Here is a 20,457-nt window from a genome sequence, read left to right on the forward strand (position 1 = left end):
ATGCTTCTCTACTTCAGTCAGCTTGCTAGTACTGGAAGCTGGGACTCTGCAGGCCACATTTCCACTTTGCCAATTGCTCCATGTTTGGCTCTGTCAATAGGGCCTGTTGAGGTTAGAGGAGGGACAGGGGACACACTTCTTCCTGTTCCTGTTAGTATAGCCTAGCAAGTGCTCTTTGCCCCCACAGATTCTCCTTGTTGCAGCCATTGGATCCAATTTGTAGTTTACCCAGCACTTGTAAAGCCAGCCTCATGTCAGCCCCTCAGAGACACAGGCACCAGTTGAGCAGCCCCCCTTCTCAAAGGTCAGAGTTTCAGTTCTGCAGGAATCCTCCTCCAAGTTTCTAAATTTTAATAATTTCAATCTTTCCCCATTGTTCTCTCAGCCCTAGAGGTGGTAACATTCCTGCAGTTGCTACCTCCACATACATTCAAGTTATTTTTCTTTATATTTATTTATTTATTGTCTAAAATTTTACATATGTCTCCTCCCCCCCCCCCCCGCTTGACCCCCCCCCCCACTCAAGTTCTTTTTCAGGGACTCTTTCAGTTACCTAGTAACAACTTGATTCCTAGCTGACAGTTGCTTACATTCAGTTCTCTCTATTCAAACCACTCTTGGTTTCTGCCTCCTGACTAAACCCTGCCTGATGAGCTAGTCCCATGGCAGTGGAAAAAGTAGGTCCAGTTTAGGCCCTGAGTATTCCAGCTCAGGCCCTTACTAGAGTCCCACATTGGGATCTTGAGTACTTGGACAGTGGCTGATAAAACGGACTTTGATCCTGAGCATCAATGCCGCTTACTAAGGTACTGCTGCGCCTTGGGCATAGACTTCTCCCAGCACCCTCTCGAGAAGAGGGAAGGAGAGGCAGAGCAGGTATGGCATAGCAACATCAGACTTCTAAAACTTCACCACTTCCGGGCACTCTAGCCAGCTCAGGACTCTCCTCTGGAGCAGAAACCTCCAAAATGGCAAAGGGTAGAGCCCAGATATACACCCTACTCCAGGGGTGGGGCACTGACTCCATAACTCCCAACCCTGCCCATAGAAGAAAATATCTGTGTTGTCCAGTTCCAAACTCACTGGACAGCTTAGATCTGCTTCTGGTCCTGCTGCTTCATGGTGTGACAGGGCTTCCCCATCACATTAACTCCATGCAGAAAAAGACAAAAATAAAAGCTATAATAAATAGCCTTGTGTCACAAAGGTCTTCTATTTTTGGTTTCTAGAAGGAAGCAATGGCATAGGTTTAATAAGTTACCTGGCCAATTTTTTGTGTCTGGCACAAGTGGTTTCTCTATTGCCAAACTTTTTTTTTCTGTTATTCCTTAATGGATTATTTCCTTTGGTGGTGATCATTATCATGGTATTTCGCAAGAAGCTAGATACCTATGTAGGAGGTCTATGAGCAAAATGAAGGATACATTCAGAGCATTTGCCTTGTGGTGATAGGCACTGCTAGGTGCTTTATATGGAAGATTTGATTTGATTAGTCCACTCAACAATCCTATGAAGTTATCTTCATTTTACAGATAAGGAAAACTAAGGTTCAGAAATAACCTGTTTGGGGTCACATCACTCATCAGTGGGAGAATGCAGAGTCAAATCCAGATGTATGTGATACCAGAACCTGGGCTCATAACCATCTTTGCAATACAGCTCAGCATGGCATTTGGAATCAGCCATAAAAAAATGGGACAGCATGTAAAATAATTAACATCTCCCTCCTACACTTCCCCACCACATTTCCTACACTCTTTGGCTGATCTCTTGTTCTCCATAGCACTTTCTGCCATCTGACACTCTATATAATCATATATTTGTGTTTATTGTCTATCATCCCCGATTAGCTAAGCTACATGAGAATAGGGACTTTCTTTTGTTCACTGCTATAATCCCCAGCACCTGGGGAAAGGCCATTCTAGGGCTGTTATAATTCTACTAGAGGCCCGGTGCACAAAATTCATGCATGGGGGGGTGTCCTTCAGCCCAGCCTGCACCCTATCCAATCTAGGATCCCTCTCACAATCCAGAACTGCTGGATCCCAACTGCTCACCTGCCTGCCTGCCTGATTGCCCCTAACAGCTTCTGCTTGCCAGCCTGATCACCCCCTAACCACTCCCCTGCCAGCCTGATTAATGCCTAACTGCTCCCCTGCCAGCCTGGTTGCCCCTAAATGCCCTCCCCTGCTGGCCCGGTCACCCCCAACTGCCCTCCCCTGCAGGCCTGAATGCCCCCAACTGCCCTCCCCTGCTGGCCATCTTATGGTGGCCATCTTTGACCACATGGGGGCAGCCATCTTGTGTGTTGGGGTGATGGTCAATTTGCATATTACCTCTCTATATAAGAGGTAATATGCAAATTAACCCTCACCACCTCACAAGATGGCTGCCTACAACCAGGCCAGCAGGGGGGTTAGTGAGGGACAACCAAACAACTGAACAAGCAGGCTGCGTGGGGTGACCAGGCCAGTGGAGGGGCCATGAAGGGCGACCAGGCCAGCAGAGGGGGCAATTGGGGGCGACCAGGCTGACGGGGCGGGGGGCAGGAAGAGGTGACCAGGCCGGCAGAGGGGGGCAATTAGGGGTGACCAGGCTGGCACGCAGAGGCAGTGAGGGGCGATCAGGCCGGCAGAGGGGGCAGATAGGGGCAACCAGGCAGGCAGGCAGGTGAGTGATTAGGAGCCAGCGGTCCAGGATTGTGAGAGGGATGTCCGACTGCCAGTTTAAGCCTGATCCCTGGGATCAGGCTTAAACTGGCAGTCGGACATCCCCCGAGGACTCCTGGATTGGAGAGGGTGCAGGCTTGGCTGAGGGGACCCCCACTCCCATGCATGAATTTCATGCACCAGGCCTCTAGTAATACATAAGAGTATATTAGTAATGTGTTAATATAGGTATTAGTAATATAGTAATTAATTAATATAAAATGCTTAGTACATTGCCTGGCATATAAGAACCACTCAATAAATGCTAGAATTCTTTTTTTTAAGGCAGAGTAGGAGGATGCTGCACAGACATGCTCCCAGGAACAAGCTGGAATTACAACTGAAATATGCAAAGGCTTCCTGAGTAATCAACGGAAAACTCACAGGAGAGAAACCTGATACCCAAGGACTGAAGATGGAGACCACATAGAGACGGGTAGGAGGGGCAGAGGCATGAAAGGACTGGCCGGGCACCCACAGATGGCAACTGCAGTCCTGGAGAGATATCTCAGCTGTGTGTGTGTCGGGGGGTGCCACTGAGAACTCTGGGATCTAATCCTGAATCTGGGATCCCCAGCAGAGCACCAAACTGAGGAGGGTACCCACATAACATCTAGCTGTGAAAGGAAATGGGGTGCTGTCTGCCAGGGAGTGGCAGCTGAAAGTTTGGGCACCCTCTTAATGGGCCAATGCACAAAAATTCCCTGTGGAGCCACCCACCTTGTGCTCTGGCAGAGGGTGGGTGAAGTGGACTGGAGCTGTGAGAGCAGAACCCAGGACTGGGGACTCAGGGGATAGAGCTCAGAAGGCAGACACCCCAAGTTTCCTGGGCTGAGTCATTCCCTCACATAGCTGAGGACATTTTTCCCACATAGACATCTGCCTTGCCTGGGGGGAAGACAGTTGACACACCCTATTGGAAAACACCTTGCCCTGAGCCACTTAAGAGATTAAAAGTAACAATTAGCTTCCAGGCAGAAGCAACCGCCCCACCCTGTTGAAAAGACTCTTGTCACACCTGAGGATGATTGCCTGGGACAGTTCAAGTCAGAATCCTATTAGTCTGTAGACAGAGGCAATCTCTGGAGGCTTTGAGTCTTTGCCTGATCCAATTAGTCAGAAACAGCCTCTAACACTGTCCTGCACTAGAGATTGAGAAGTGTAGAGGATCTACCTAATACAGTGGTCGGCAAACTGCAGCTTGCAAGCCACATGCGGCTCTTTGGCCCCTTGAGTGTGGCTCTTCCACAAAATACCGACTTCTGTGCATGGGCCACGAAGTTTCAATCGCGCTGTACGTGCGCACCCGCACATGGTATTTTGTGGAAGAGCCACACTCAAGGGGCCAAAGAGCTGCATGTGGCTCATGAGTCGCAGTTTCCCGACCACTGACCTAATACATAGTCACAAACCCAAAAAGACAACCAAAATGAGGAAACAAAGAAACAACCCCCAAATGAAAGAACTAAAGAATTCTCCAGAAGAAATAAATGAAGCAGAGATAAGAAATTTATCTGAAACAGAGTTCAGAGTAATGATGTCAAAAATGATTAAGAGAATGAAAAAAGATATAGTAACTATGAACAGAGAACAGTCTGAGATAAACAATGACATAACACAAATAAAGAACACATTGGAAGGAATACACAGCAGATTAGGGGAAGCTGAGGATCAAATTAGTGATTTAGAAGACAGAGTTGAAAATATCACTCAATTAGAGAACTAAAAAGAAAAAACAATTAAAAAATAGGAGGACAGCTTAAGAGAACTGTGGGACAATGTGAAACATAACAATATTACAATAGTAGGTGTGCCAGAAGAGGAAGAAGGAGAGAAAGGAATAGAGAAGGTGTTTGAAGAAATAATGGTAGAAAACTTCCCTAACCTGGTAAAGGAAAAGTCACATAAGTTCAGGAGGCACAGAGAACCCCAAACAAGAAGAACCCAAACAGACCCATGCCCAGACACATCATAATTAAAATGCCAAAAATTACAGACAAAGAGAGAATCTTAAAGGCAGCAAGAGAAAAGCAAACTGTTATCTACAAAGGAGTTCCCATAAGGCTGACACCTGTTTTCTCATCAGAAACTCTACAGGCCATAAGGAAATGGCATGAAGTACTCAAGGTAATGAAAAGCAAGGATCTGAGACCAAAATTACTATATCCAGCAAGGCTATCATTCAAAATAGACGTTCAACTAAAGAGCTTCCCAGACAAAAAAAAAAAAAAAAGGCTAAAGGAGTTCATCACCATCAAGCCAGCATTACAAGAAATGCTGAAGGGATTGCTATAAGGCAGTGGTTGGCAAACTCATTAGTCAACAGAGCCAAATATCAACAGTACAACGATTGAAATTTCTTTTGAGAGCCAAATTTTTTAAACTTAAACTATATAGGTAGGTACATTGTTATTAACTTAATTAGGGTACTCCTAAGCTGGCCTTTGCTAAAAACGTCCTCAATCTGATGAGGTACATTCGCTGAGGTCCACCCCTTCCAACTCTCCCATCCACACTCGTCTTGTATGCTTGTTTTGTCTATCTCCTTTAGTTCATCCTCTCTATATGTCCAAACCATCTCAACATACCTTTCTCAATCCTCGACACTACATCTTCTTTCACTCCACAATGTTCCCTAAAATTAACTTAATAAACTTTACTTAAAGTTTTAAGTCTTAGTTAAACTATAGGTACGTTGAATAAAACTTGATATCATACTTAATTACAATATTATTTATTGATAAAATTAAATTCCTTACAATTTACCTTACAATATCCATAAAATTAAATCATGACAATGACTGACAAATACTAATGTGAACACCTACAAAAATGTTTCATTTTATAATAATAAAGCCACCAATACAAAATAATTACAATTCTAAATTGATGACAAAAATACCTGTAGGATTTGCAGCTGGTTGGAAAAATACAGGTAACTTTATGCTTCAAGTAGGTACTTTTGTCACCCGTGCACAATTTGCGGGCGTGACTAGCACTAACCACTGCACATGAGACTGCTGACTGACTGGCTCACTCAACTCGTTCATGAATCGCGGGCACCTCCCCCGCGCTGTGTATCCCACGGCCTGCCTACGCAACGTCTCCCGTCGCACCCCCCCACTTCTTCTAGCGCCACTTCAAAATAGACTCGCCCAGGCTGAAAACCGACTTCTGCGCATGGGCCACGAAGTTTCAATCGCACTGTACGTGCGTGCCCGCACATGGTATTTTGTGGAAGAGCCACACTCAAGGGGCCAAAGAGCCGCATGTGGCTCACGAGCCGCAGTTTGCCGACCACTGCTGTAAGGAATTGCTGAGAAGAAGAAACAGAGAGAGAAATCTAGCCATACAGAATTAAAATGGCTATAAATAAGTACCTCTCAATAATAACCCTAAATGTAAATGGATTAAATGCTCCAATCAAAAGGTGTAGGGTAGCTGAATGGATATAAAAACGTGACCCAAACATATGCTGTCTATAAAACAAAAGACACACACAGGATGAACGTGAAGGGATGGAAAAAAATTTTCCATGCAAATGGAAAAGAAAAAAAAGCTGGAGTAGCAATACTCTTATCTGACAAAATAGATTTTAAAAGCATCATGCTAAGCGAAATAAGCCAGATGGAGAAAGATAAATATCATATGATCTCACTCATTTGTGGAATATAATGACCAACATAAACTGATGAACTAAAATAGAGCCAGAGGGAAAAAATATTCTAGAATAGCAGTAATCCTGTTATTTGAAGATTTTTAATATTTCCTACAACTTTTGTGATATCATACTATGTTAGTACAGTTTGGATAATATTATCATACTTAAAATCCTTTTATTCTTGAAATATTAATGTTTATTGCATATAATATTATTATATGTAAAATCATTTTTCTTAAATAATTGTTTATTACATGTAACATTATCATTTTTCTTGACATATTAATGTTTATTGCATGTAACGTTATTATATTTAGAATTGTTTTTCTTGAAATAAAAAAATACTGAAAAAAATAAAGAGTAAGGCAGGCATAGAACAGACTGCAGAATCTCAGAGGGAAGGTGGGGGAGGGTGGATGAGTAGGAAATCAACCAAAGAAATATGCATAACCCATGGACACAGATAATAGGGTGGTGAAGGCCTGGGGGGGGGGGGGTTAGAAGGGGTCAATGGGAGAAAAAAGAGGACATATATAATACTTTCAACAATAAAGATTTAATGTTTAAAAAAAGAATAAGTCAGGAATAAGAGACAACAATTCTCTCTCCAGGCTAGCAATTTCTAGTGCCTCCAAAAACTTCCTAATTAGATATGATATTTCATTAAAATTTTCACAAACTATTGTGAACAAAACAGCTACCATCTTAGAACCCAAGAATCAGGAGCAAGAAGAGCCAATCAGGACCCACAGGGCTCACTCCCTTAGAGAGCATAGTCTCAGCTAAAGAGTCACCTTCTCACTGAGGTCTTTCCTGACCACCGTTTTTATAATGGCACCCTCCCCCACTGCCTCATTCCTTATTTTCTTTCCACAGCACTTATCACTATCTGATATAGCATATATTTCACTCATGTGTTATTGTATGTCTCCTTCCACTAGAATGCAAGCTCCATAAAGTCTGGGATTTTGGTCCATTGGATTAGAGGCTGTATCCCTGACAGGAACAGTCCCTGGAATATAGTAGATACTCAATAAATATTTGTTAAAAGAATGAAACTACTATTTAGTTAAAACTTTCTATCTTGTGTTCCTCCTCATGCAGACTGGTAGTCTTATGTTTGGTTTGGTTTGGTTTTTTAAATAAGAGTTTGACAGATCATTCTTTAAGCAAGAAACTTTATATTCAGAATAAATCATTTAAAGACTCTGCTTTTTGAAATTCTGCTAGTAGAGGCCTCCAGGATGAGGGAATATGTAATATAACTTTAAGGGTTCTGACATCCAGTCAGGAAGAGAGAGAGGCACAAGTGTGATAAAACTGATTAAAATGAAGTCAAATGAACTGAAAAGAGAATGAACCATCTAGTGGCAAAAGGCTTTAAACAACGAGGACAAGCATCTACTACCTCAGCTATTCAATGCATGCTGAAAATAGGGTATGGCTCAACTCTGGGACCACAGTTTTCATTATTGTTTTTGTGTACAGTTATTCTACATCTGTCAGCTGCTAGAGTGTGGGGCTGTCACAGTGAGACTTTCAACTTCACTGGAAAAAGCATAAAGTGTGAGATGGTCACACAGCCTGATTCTTGGGCAGCAAACAAGGCAAGGACCTCTATGAGACTCCCTCATCCACAAATTGTGACATCCCTGCAGAACAAGGGCATAGCACAGCCTCCTTGTCCCTGGAAAGAACTTTTTTCTTAAACAAGAGGTAAATGAGAGTAAAGTATGAGGTCCAGTGTCCAAACAGTGGCAGACATTTTAAGCAAAACTATACACTTTCCCCAAATGACAAAAGAAATCATAGTTTTATCATTCTTGAAAATCTCTGGCCTTTCAATCAGAGGACAAGAATTAGAGATAATGTCTATGACCTTTCTATTTGCTCATATACTAGCCTAACCCATCCACATTGGGTAATAAAAATAATTTCTGAATTTGTAAACTGGGGACTTCCATTCTGGTCCCAACTCAACCAGATGCAAACTGTGTAATCTCAGTCAAGTCACTTTACCTCTCTGGTGCCCAGTTTCTCGTGTGAACAATGAGAACTTGGGACTTTGTGATCTCTAAGATGTTTTCCAGTTATAAAATACTCTAATTCATCCCTCTATTTTTTAATGCAACAGCTGCAACCTATTATTGCACATAGTGAAGTTGAAAATAACCATTCAAGGACAAAACAGAATGTGTAAATGCAAACACTCAAATCAGAAGCTTCTAGAGAAAGAAGACAAATCTTAAAGACTATTTTAAAAATCTGAATTATCCCTGTAGAAAAATCCAAGTCAAGTCACCAATATCCTTGACTTTCTCATCAAAGAGTTGTAGCCAAACTTTGCTAGCAATTGGTCTAGGAACATTAAATATTTCACCTATTACTTCTTTAAATTACCTAAAATTTGATTACTGTATATTATCTGTTAATTGGTTCAAGTAATAGCCAATAGAAGATGGGAAAGATGGATGAGAAAGAAAGTGAAGACAAGATGGGGCTGGAAGACAGAGACACATGAGAAAGGTCTAAGGCCCATAAGTTTCAATGAAGATCAAGAGATAAGAGAATGGACCCAGCCAGTGTCGCTCAGTGGTTGAGCATCAACCCATGTACCAGGAGGTCCCAGTTCGATTCCCAGTCAGGGTATATGCCTGGGTTGTGGGCTTGATCCCCAGTGGGGTGGGATGCAGGAGGCAGCCAATCGATGATTCTCTCTCCCTCTCTGAGATCAATAAAAACATATATTTTTTAAAAAGAATCAATAACTATTTTAAAAAAGAGATCAGAGAATGGGATAATAATCATAAAGATTGCAGAGGTGGAATTGATCCAAGTGGCTACAGGGGCCAGGATATGGGAGTGAGCAGCTGAAGTACAGTGGAGGAGGGCCTGCTGGAGTTTAGGAGGTCAAGGAACTGAGACGCCAACATGTTTGAGATTATTCATGTGTACAGTGAAGATACTCAAGATGATGCCAAGATGTGGCACACAGAGTCTGCAAAGAATGAGAAAATTGGTGGATGGCAAAAACAAAGGAAGGGCTAACAAATGGTACCTCCAAAGGACATAAACCTAGGTTGCAGCCACTACAGGATTAGGATATTTTTAACTTTTTATTTTGAAACATTTTCAAACATATTGGAAAATGGTAAAATAGTAAAATTGTTAATATTTTGTCACATGTACATTCTCTTGCATGCTCTCTCTCCACACACATATATCATCCGTCATTTCTCCAGTCTTCTTTATTCTAGAACAAGTTCTTAGCTTTCCTTTCCTTTAATGGTACTGATATTTTCTTTCTCTTTATAATTAGTAAATAATTTGCAGGAACACACTTTGGGACTGTGTATATATTCTATTCTCCAAAACATCCATTGATGATTTTTACCTAAATCAATTATTTCTATGGTGGTTACAAAATAGCAAATTTTAACTCATTTGTTCTACATTTACTAGGATTAGGATTTTTAAATGCCCCATTTAAGGTCCTTTTTTATTCAATATTAGAGGCCTGACGCACGAAATTCATATACAGGAGGGGGTGTGTGTCCCTCAGCCTGGCCTGCACCCTCTTCAATCTGGGACATCCCTCTCACAATCCAGGACCTCTGGCTCCTAACCACTCGCCTGCCTGCCTGCCTGATTGCCCCTAACCGCTTCTGCCTGCCAGCCTGATCACCCCCTAACTGCTCCCCGGCCGGCCTGGTTGACACCTAACTGCTCCCCTGCCAGCCTGATCACCCCTAACTGCCCTCCTCTGCCAGCCCGATCACCCACAACTGCCCTCCCCTGCTGGCCTGATTGCCCACAACTGCCCTCCCATGCTGCAACCCGTCTCCTCCGCCGGTACACCCCTCTTCCACGTGAGGCAGTGGAGATGCTGGGACTGGCCTCTTCCACACCATGAGGAGCCATGGGACCCCCAGGCTTCACCACATGGAGCGGCTGCCAGGCCCTGCCTCCGCTGTGCATGTGGCCATCTTGTGGAGGCCATCTTTGTGGTGGCCATCTTCTGATGATGTCGCGCGTGAGGACCACCTAGGCTTTTATTAGTATAAATGGCAATGGGACAACACTTGGATTGCATAAAGCTATCTAATGGCAGTTTCCATGAGAATTGTAATCCTTGGCTTGAATCACGGTTCAGGAAAATATGAAGTTTTATCTATTATTTATCTATTATTTGGGCAATACCAAAATAATAGGCTAAATCAGTAAAATCAGGTGAACAACAGTTTACAAGAAACTGTGACACCTCTGGCATATTAATCTCTAATTTCCTAAAAGAATCATTATTGTGAAAATACCAACTTTTAAAAACTACCATATCCTTAAATATGTAAGAAATTTAGCTATGTACAAGTATAACTCTCATTTTAAATTATTAAAATATTTTCTTACATGAAATATTCTATTTAACAATTCAATAATGATCTTTAATCCTCCCTTAGAGGGAAAAAACTTAAATGTCTTGACTGCAATTATGTTTTATGTCTCTTTTGTTATCAAGTACTAATCTGACTTATATTGCCAAATTCATTCACCCAAGGTTAAATACAGTCAGCACTAAAGTTTTGTCTTTTGCAGCTGCTAAAAAGACAATGCAATACAAAGCCATAATCGTATAAGAAAAGTATTCTGATTATGGGAAATCACTGGCAATTGGAGCTGAGGTATTGACCTTTCTTACACTGAGTTTAAAAGTGTCCCTGTAACAGGATTTTCTAACAAATCACAGGCTCCAACTATAAAGCTGGCTTCTTAGTGAATTGTCTAGTTAGGGCTGAAGCTGGTAAATAGCATTTAAATGGGGAGGTGTGACTTCATATTCTTTCAGCAGTACTTTCTACCTTCTAAAGGCTCATGATTCTAGAGCAGGGGTGGGCAAACTTTTTGACTCGAGGGCCACAATGGGTTCTTCAACTGGACCTGAGGGCCGGAACAAAAGCATGGATGGAGTGTTTGTGTGAACTAATATAAATTCAAAGTAAACATCATTACATAAAAGGGTATGGTCTTTTTTTTTTTTAGTTTTATTCATTTCAAACGGGCCGGATCCGGCCCGCGGGCCGTAGTTTGCCCACGGCTGTCCTAGAGTGGATATCTGAATAGTCCCTGTCAGGATCTCATTACACCTAAAATGTCTAAAGCAGAGGCAGATTAATCACACAGCAAATAACAATACAGAAAAAGATGAAGATGCATTTAATTGGTATAAAGAATAAAAAGACTGTTTAGTTTTTTGTTTGCATGTTTCATGCAGGCAATAAACGTGTTTGTAGTACCAATTCTATATAATAAAGAGGAAATATGCAAATTAACTCTCATACCCTCACAAGATGGCTGCCTACAACCAGGCCAGCAGGGGGGTTAGTGAGGGATGACCAAATGATTGAACAGCAGGCTGCGTGGGGCGAACAGGCCGGGGGGGGGGGCGGCATGAGAGGTGACCAGGCTGAGGGGGGGGGGGGAGTTGGAGGCAACCAGGCCAGCAGGGAGGGTAAGTTAGGGTGACCAGGATGGCGGGGGGGCAGTTAGGGGTGACCAGGCTGGCAGAGGGGGGAAGTTGGGGCAACCAGGCCGGCAGGGGGGGCAGTTAGGGGTGACCAGGCCAGCAGGGGGTGCAATTGGGGGTGACTAGGCCAGCAGGGGGACAATTGGGGGTGATATTAGGCTGGCAGGGGGGGCAGTGAGGGGCAACCAGGCTGGCAGGGGGGGCAGTTAGGGGCAATCAGGCAGGCAGGTAGGTGAGTGATTAGGAGCCAGTGGTCCAGGATTGTGATAGGGATGTCCAACTGCCAGTTTAGATCTGATCCCTGTCGGCAGTCAGACATCCCCCAAGAGGTGCCGGATTGGAGAGGGTGCAAGCTGGGCTGAGGGTACCCCACCCCATGCACGAATTTTGTGCACTGGGCCTCTAGTCCGATATAAATCTTAAGGCTCATATTTTATCATATCAAAAAGTGAATAATTAAGTAAAAATTGTTATTGAGAGGGATAATTTCAAATGAAGGAAGTGATCTTCTTTTACAAAGAAAAGTACTTGTTTAAAATGATTTGCATTTGATGCCAATCAACCAGGGATTATAGTATAAAATGTGGGCTGAAACTAATGCATTGGCAGATTTGGAATACTGATCTTAATTAAAGCCATGGGAGTAAAGTCACCCAAAGAGGGCATTAGAGTGACAAAGAGGGCCAAGAAGAATCCAGAGGAACCCCAATATTTAAAACTTGCAAGAAAGTGGCACCCTTGCCTGACCTGTGTAGCTCAGTTTTTGAGCATTAACCGATGAACCAGGAGGTCAGTTTGATTCCCAAACAGGGCACATGCCTGGGTTGGAGGCTCAGTCCCCGGTGGGGGGCATGCAGGAGGCAGCTGATCAATGATTCCCCCTCATCATTGATCTCTCTCTCTCTCTCTCTCCTTTTTCCTTCCTCTCTGAAATCAATAAAAATATATATTTTTTAAAAAGGACTCATAAATAGTTCAAACAGAGACATAAAAGGAAATCCAGGACAATATGCTGGCACTGAAAGCAAGAGCCTAGAGTATGTTAAGAGGGGAGTGTGCAAGAATGCCAACTACTGCCAGGATATCAAGCAAAATAAGTACTGAAAATGCACCACTGGACTTCAAGGTCATTCTAGAACTTGTTAAAATCATTTTTCATGGGATGGGATAAAGGAGGAGGTATGGGACAGTGGTGTGAATGCTCCCTTCAGGAGCAAACTCTTAGCAGGAGGAGAGAGGAGAGTAACTGGAGGGAAGAGGGCAAGGGAAAGAAAACAGTTACAAAGGGCAATTTTGAACAACTGGGAAATATAGGGCTGGGTATGGAGAGAGGGGATCTCTCACGCAGTTCTGAATGGCTTGATTGTTAGATATGTAAACAACTAAATTAACTAGATGTTACTCCAAGAATTAAAGAAGTATGTGGTGGCTATTTAGTATTTTCAAAATTTTAAGTAAAAATAGAAAACAAGTATTTTTTAAAAGAACAATATCCATTAGAGACATTTTCCATTTGTTATAGCTTAAGACATCAAACTTCAAAGCTAAAAAACTAGATAGCTGTAGGGCGTGGTTATAGGGTTAAGCCTCAGACTGAACTGTTGGCAAAGCCACAAACAAGTCCCAGCTTAGAGGGCACAGCGCTCTTAGCATAATTAGGCTTGACCTTATGAGCTCCCTTGATCTTATCTGGGAAGCTAATGGGCTGACGGAGATGTAGCAAGTGCTGCCAAAACAAGCGAAACTCACAAGAACATTGTAACTACAGTGACCACTACCTTGTTTACCTCTGGCTATAAAATAAAGGCTCAGCTTGCTGTCTGGGTCTCTGTGGCCTCAGCCAGGCACAGGAAGATCCACCTAGACCCAGCTTATTCTCTTTGTCTATCATTTCTTCATCCATTTGCCGCCCTCACTCAGGCTTGTGAACCCTTGGCTGAGCTGGCTTGGCACAGATAGCCTTTGTGGGCTCCTCAGCACTTAGAGAAAATGAATAAATGCATGTCTAAGTGGTCTCAAGTAAAGAAACAAAAGAAAATATATCAGAGTGTTCTCAAAGTGCTCCATGAGAAAAAGCAAAAGGAAACAGATTATTAATTCAAAACCCATTGATATAAAATTTTAAGTGTAAACTCAAGTTCAGGAGAATGAAATAGCAATGTTTAATTTCTGGGTTTTTTTGGTTGAATTCCAATTTGACAAGTCAGGACAGTGTATCAAAAGGAGCATGGACTGGGTGAAAAAGGTGAAGGGATTAAGAAATAAAAACAAAAGCTCATAGACACAGACAACAGTATGGTGATTACCAGAGGGAAAGAGGGGTGGGGTGTTATCATAACATTAATAAATATTAATAAAGAAAAGAAGGCAAATGGAGTCAGATATTGTAAACATAGTCACCTGGGAAGCTTCATCAGGAAGCTACAGCTCCACACAGCATTGTTCCTCCAAGGTATAAACACCCCTCCCTTCCCCCATCTGGTACTGGATTATTGGAGGAAGAAGGGGGAATAGGCACATGTGCAGTGGGAGTTGGAGTGGCCCAGGGGAGGTGCTTGTCTGTCAGGCTAGTCTGGGGAACAATGGATTGGCTAGGGGGTGGACCCCATCAAAAGCATGTGAAATCTTAGAAAGTTAATTGGTTAGTTTGAAGAAGCTACTGGTTAAAATCCCCAAGGAGTTCCCTCTGCTTTGTTCTTCTCTTACTCTCTCTTGCTCCATGACCACACTCATCTGTGTGATCACCTGTTCTCTCTCTATAGCCTTGTGGCCTTAAGCATTCACATGTCCCATGGCCTTGCATACCCTACACACAATGGACTGCAGCTGGGAACACAAGCTAAGCTAGCCAGATGCTGGACTGGACTGTGCTTTAATATGAAGCAGAAACTCTGGGCCGTGGCCTTCATTCTGGGCCTGCTGAAGACTGGACTTCTTCCATGGTGAGAAGGGCAAAGATGGGAACTTGGAGGGGAACCCCTTAACTTTACATCATCAATAAAGCTTTCCACAAAACCCCATCCTCCCATGGGGGTCTCAGGAAATTCCTTTTCCTTGCAGCACCCCAAGAACTCCACTTCCACCAATAACAGGGGGAGGTAGAAAAGGGTAAAAAGGGAATAAATGATTAAAGAAGGAGACTTGTCTTGGGGTAGTAAGCACACAATACAATATACAGATGAGGTATTATAGAGTTGTATACCTAAAACCTATTCCATTTTATTAACCAACTAGTGGCCCGGTGCATCAAATTTGTGCATGGAGGGGTGTCCCTCAGCCCGGCCTGCACCCTCTCCAATCTGGGACCCCTCGGGGGATGTACGACTGAGCAAAAGATAAGATGAGAATCATATGAAGTGAAGAAGGTCTTATGTACCCACAGGGATTGGGCCTAAACCAGCAGTCGAACATCCCTCTCACAATCGGGGACCACTGGCTCCTAACCACTCACCTGCCTGCCTGCCTGATCGTCCCTAACCACTCTGCCTACCGGCCTGATCACCCCCAACTGCCCCCCCACCGGCCTGCTAGCTCCCAATTGCCACCCCCTGCCGGCCTGCTGGCCCTCAACTGCCCCCCTGCTGGCAAGCTCACCCCCAAATGCCCCCCTACCAGTCTACTTGCCCCCAACTACCCCCCCTGCTGGTCTGATTGCCCCCAACAACCCACCGGCTGGCCTGCTCGCCCCTAAATGCCCCCAACTGCCCCCCCTGCCAGCCTAATTGCCCCCAACTGCCCCCCCTGCCAGCCTGCTCATCCCCAACTACCCCCCCTGCTGGCCTGATTGCCCCCAACTACACCCTCTGCCATCTAGCTCACCCTCAACTGCCCCCCCTTGCTGGCCTGATCACCCCCAACTGCCACCCCCTGCTGGCCTGTTCGCCCCCAACTGCCCCACCCTGCCAGCCTGATCACCCCTAACCGCCTCTGCTTCGGCCCCGTCACCATGGCTTTGTCTGGAAGGACATCCAGAAGGTCTCCCGGAAGGTTTCCTGGTCGAATCAGCATATTACCCTTTTATTAGTATAGCTGTTACCCCAATACATTCAATAGTTTTTTTTTTAAAGTAGCATATTCTTTGGAATCTGTCAAACCTGGCTCCAATTCAGGTTCAGCCACCAACTAATGCATGACTTGGGGCAGTTCTGTAAGTCTTAGTTTCTTCATCTAGAAAGAGAGACTAATCAAATCTTCCTCCAAGAATTTTGGTGAGAAATAGAAATAATGAATGTTGTAGGCACTCAGTAAAGTATAGCCATTATTTTTCTCTTCCCTGTTGCATGTCACAAAGGGAGTGAAATAACAACAATAACGATAAAAATCAATGCTACTTCTCTACATGGAAGGTGGATAGCCCACAAGAAGGGGATAGCTTCCATTTTACATGTAAGCTACTCTTTCTCAAAAATACCATGAGCCTGGCTGGTGTGGCTCAGCTAGCTGGAGTGTCATCCATGAACCAGGAGGTCATAGTTCGATTCCCAGTCAGGGCACATGCCAGGGTTGTGGGCTGGATCCCCAGTAGGGGGTGTGCAAGAGGCAGCCTATCGATGTTTCTCTCTTATCAATGTTTCTACCTCTCTCTCCCTCTCCCTTCCTCTCTCTGAAATAAATAAAAACATTTTTAAAATGCCTTAACATTCCATGCCTGCTTGCCCCCAACTTTCTGGGATATTTTTCTTTCTAATATTTTTGATTCGGGGTTGGATAAATCAGTGGATGGGAAATCCACAGATATGGATGGCCAACTACACATGCACAATTCAACTAGGAGAGAGCACAGCATTTGAAACCAAAAGGAAAACATCTCACACTAACTCGCATGGAAAACTCTTCATCCTAAACTCTCCATACTAAGACTGAGTGAACTTCCAAAACCAAGATGTGGATAAATTGAAGAGCAAGCATGGAGGAGAAACCAAGATGGTGGCATAGGTAAACACTGGAAATTGCTGCCTCACACAACCACTTCAAAAATATAACTAAAAGATAAAATAGATATCATCCAGAACCACAGGAAGGCTGGCTGAGTGGAAATTCTACAACTAGAAGGAAAGAGAAAAGCACACTGAGACTCAGAGGAGGTCCAGAAGTAAAGTGCAGAGGTACGGAGGCGTGCATGGAAAGGGCTGGAAACTGAGGACACGGTTGTCTTTTTCAATCGGGAGGGAGATACAAGCTCCCGATGGCCCTGACTCCAGTTCTGGGCAAGTCTCTGGGGACTGAGACTCATACCGGGAGAAACTGGACTGTCTGGCAGTGGACAGAACTCGAGGGCGGCTTTCTCTCAGAGGGGCTTGCAGCGATTACCGCAGGACACTGAGACCCAGGACCTCTTAGGGTAGGGCTGAGGATCAGCCATAGCTGTTTGCTCCACCCTGTTGATTCCCTGAGATCCCGCCCCACCCAAGCTGCAGCAGAGGCTTTTGCATATGAATGACCTGGCCCTTTGCAATCTAAAATTACCTAACAAACTGCAGCTGGGTCAGAGAGACCCAGGTCATCCAAAAGAAGGCCCAAGGCCGCACAGCAGACTGCACTGCTTCACAGCTGGGCCTCATCTGGGCACCTCCAAATCCCAAACAAAGAAGAGGAATCTGCAGATCTCTCTGTACCTCCTGCTAGGTAGCCTCAGGGAGAGGCTAAATTAGCACCTCCTTAGAGATCCAAGTGCCAGTGTACCAGTGGTCAGAGTGGGACCATCCTGATTACAACTCCTCAGATCCATAAGGGACACACTCAGGAGGCAGACTCAGTGAGCACCAAAGCCTCACTGAAGCAAGTCTTTCCCCATAAGGGTGTCACCAGCACAGAAGTTCTCCCACCATAGACACAGCTGATTCTCACAGCCAATTGGCCGGGAGGTCAATTCCTCCCAGTGATACCAACTACAATCAAGGCTTAACTACAAGACTGTTCACACAGCCCACAAAGGGGTGCACCAAGGGTGTCCACCTCAGGTAATTGGGGAGGCTGAGCCACTGGGCCCTATAGGACACCTACCACAGAAAATCACTCTATCAACACAGGAACGCAGCCAAAATGCGGAGATAAAGAAACAGGTCACAAATGACAGAAATGGAGGAAAGCAAACTACTGGATATAGAGTTCAAAACCACGGTTTTAAGGTTTTTCAAGAATTTTCTAGAAACCGCCGATAAATTTAGTAAGACCCTCAATAAGTCTAGTGAGACCCTCGAGGATATGAAAAAGGACCAACTAGAAATTAAGCATACACTGACTGAAATAAAGAATATTATACAGAGATCCAACAGCAGACTTGAGAATGGCAAGAATCAAGTCAAAGATTTGAAGTACAAAGAAGTAAAAACCACCCAAATGGAAAAGCAAAAAGAAAAAAGAATCCAAAAATATGAAGATAGTGTAAGGAGCCTCTGGGACAACTTCAAGCGTACCAACATCCGAATTATAGGGGTGCCAGAAGAAGAGAGAGAGCAAGATATTGAAAACCTATTTGAAGAAATAATGACAGAAAACTTTCCCTACCTGGTGAAAGAAATAGACTTACAAGTCCAGGAAGGGCAGAGAACCCCAAACAAAAGGAATCCAAAGAGGACCACACCAAGACACATCATAATTAAAATGCCAAGAGCAAAAGACAAAGAGAGAATCTTAAAAGCAGCAAGAGAAAAACAGCTAGTTACCTACAAAGGAGTACCCATACATCTGTCAGCTGATTTCTCAACAGAAACTTTTGCAGGCCAGAAGGGAGTGGCAAGAAATATTCAAAGTGATGAATGCCAAGAACCTACAACCAAGATTACTCTATCCAGCAAAGCTATCATTCAGAATTGAACGTCAGATAAAGAGCTTCACAGATAAGAAAAAGCTAAAGGAGTTCATCACCATCAAACCAGTATTATATGAAATGCTGAAAGGTATCCTTTAAGAAGAGGAAGAAGAAGAAAAAGGTAAAGATAAAAATTATGAACAACAAGTACATATCTATCAACAAGTGAATCTAAAAATCAAGTAATAAAAAATCTGATGAACAGAATAAACTGGTGAATATAATAGAATCAGGGGCATAGAAAGGGAGTGGACTGACAGTTCTCGGGGGGAAAGGGGTGTGGGGGTGCAGGAAGAGACTGGACAAAAATTGTACACCTATGGATAAGGACAGTGTGTGGGGGGGTAAGGGCAGAGGGTGGGGTGGGAACCGGGTGGAGGGGAGCTATGGGGGGAAAAAAGAGGAACAACTGTAATAATCTGAACAATAAAGATTAAAAAAAAAAAACACACCAAGATGTGGAAGAGAAATTGGGGCAATTATCTATACCTAGATAACAAAAGGATGGAATTTAAGAACAAATTATTCACATAACTGTCCCAGCTTGCTTGTTTTTATTTTAATTTCTTTGCAAAGACTATGTTTCTTAAACACTCGAGTTTTAACTAGATTCTAGTACCTATGAGAAAGAACCTCAGTACAAAATAAAGAAAATATTAAGTTTCTAATTATATAGGAATAGTAGGGGGCATGTCAACTACTTAGAAACAACACCCTTTTGAAGAAGCAGATGATCTAGCATTTGCCAAATTCTACCTAGAATATTCTAAAAACATGAGGCAAATCTCATAAAGTTCTGTGTTGAATAGCTATAAAAATAATCTGATCACTGAGTTATAAAACCTAATAAAGATTCAATGATGTTACCAAATGTCACATAGGTATGAATATAGCTATTTATAAGCATATTGAATAAACAATATAAGTTTACAGAGACTTTCTTGTTCCCTGCCACTGAGTTTTAAATTGAGATTTTATATTAGTACATTTCCAACTGAAATCAAATCAAATATAAAATATCTCTTAGATAATACTTTATGGTACATCAGAAATTCAAAGCTACATTTTCCTAACAGTAGTTTCTGATGTTATCCCAATATTTAGCCTTTGGTTCAAGTGATGATGCCTTGTGCAAAATCACACAGAGCAGGCAGCTCCAGAACCAACTATGTGAGTAAATGAGAAAGGAGGACAGGTAATTGGCTCATTTTTCATCAGGAAGACAGGCACATTCCTAGCACTCACTTTTTGCAGATTTCTTGATTTTAATTGATGAACTACCACAGCCCATGACTTCTAGATGGTGTGAAATAGTTGCAACTTCTTATTCCCAGATGGTGTGAAGAGGTGTGAGAAACCACTCCTTAGCTGACACTTCAGTCACAGAGCCTGATGGGGAATACACAGGAGGGAGGGGAAGGAAGCAGGATGTTAACAACTAGGTATCTAAGGACTGACTGTTCAGCAGGATTCATTTTATGCTTCTTCACAACTGCCGTTCGTCATGTGATGTGGAAAGTGACCAGGCATAATCTAATCCTGGTTTATTTTCCACAGCACAGCAGCAGCAACGGAGCAGCTATAGGTTGCTTTTCTGCTACACATAAATTTTATTTTCCTCATGTCTCAGTCAGATCAAGGTCTGCAGAAAATAAAACATTAAAAACGAAAAGAAAAATGGCAATGTAAGAGCGTTCAATTTTCTAATTGAAATATAGGGAATAAGATATGAAAGATCTGACATTATTTAACAGTG

The 20,457-nt window shown here is 43.2% G+C and overlaps 1 protein-coding gene across 2 annotated transcripts in view; it reads right to left on the reverse strand.

Moving 5' to 3' along the window:
* Positions 1-20,457, reverse strand: part of PPEF1 (protein phosphatase with EF-hand domain 1) — a 117,865-nt gene that overhangs the window by 63,506 nt on the left and 33,902 nt on the right. For both annotated transcript variants that reach the window (XM_036306097.1, XM_036306096.1), the window contains one exon: positions 19,947-20,090. In XM_036306097.1, the coding sequence (XP_036161990.1) occupies positions 19,947-19,992 (46 nt within the window). In that variant the 5' untranslated portion in view covers positions 19,993-20,090. The remainder of the gene's footprint in view (positions 1-19,946; positions 20,091-20,457) is intronic.

The sequence above is a fragment of the Myotis myotis genome, unplaced genomic scaffold (assembly GCF_014108235.1).
Source record: "Myotis myotis isolate mMyoMyo1 unplaced genomic scaffold, mMyoMyo1.p scaffold_m19_p_4, whole genome shotgun sequence".
Lineage (NCBI taxonomy): Eukaryota > Metazoa > Chordata > Mammalia > Chiroptera > Vespertilionidae > Myotis > Myotis myotis.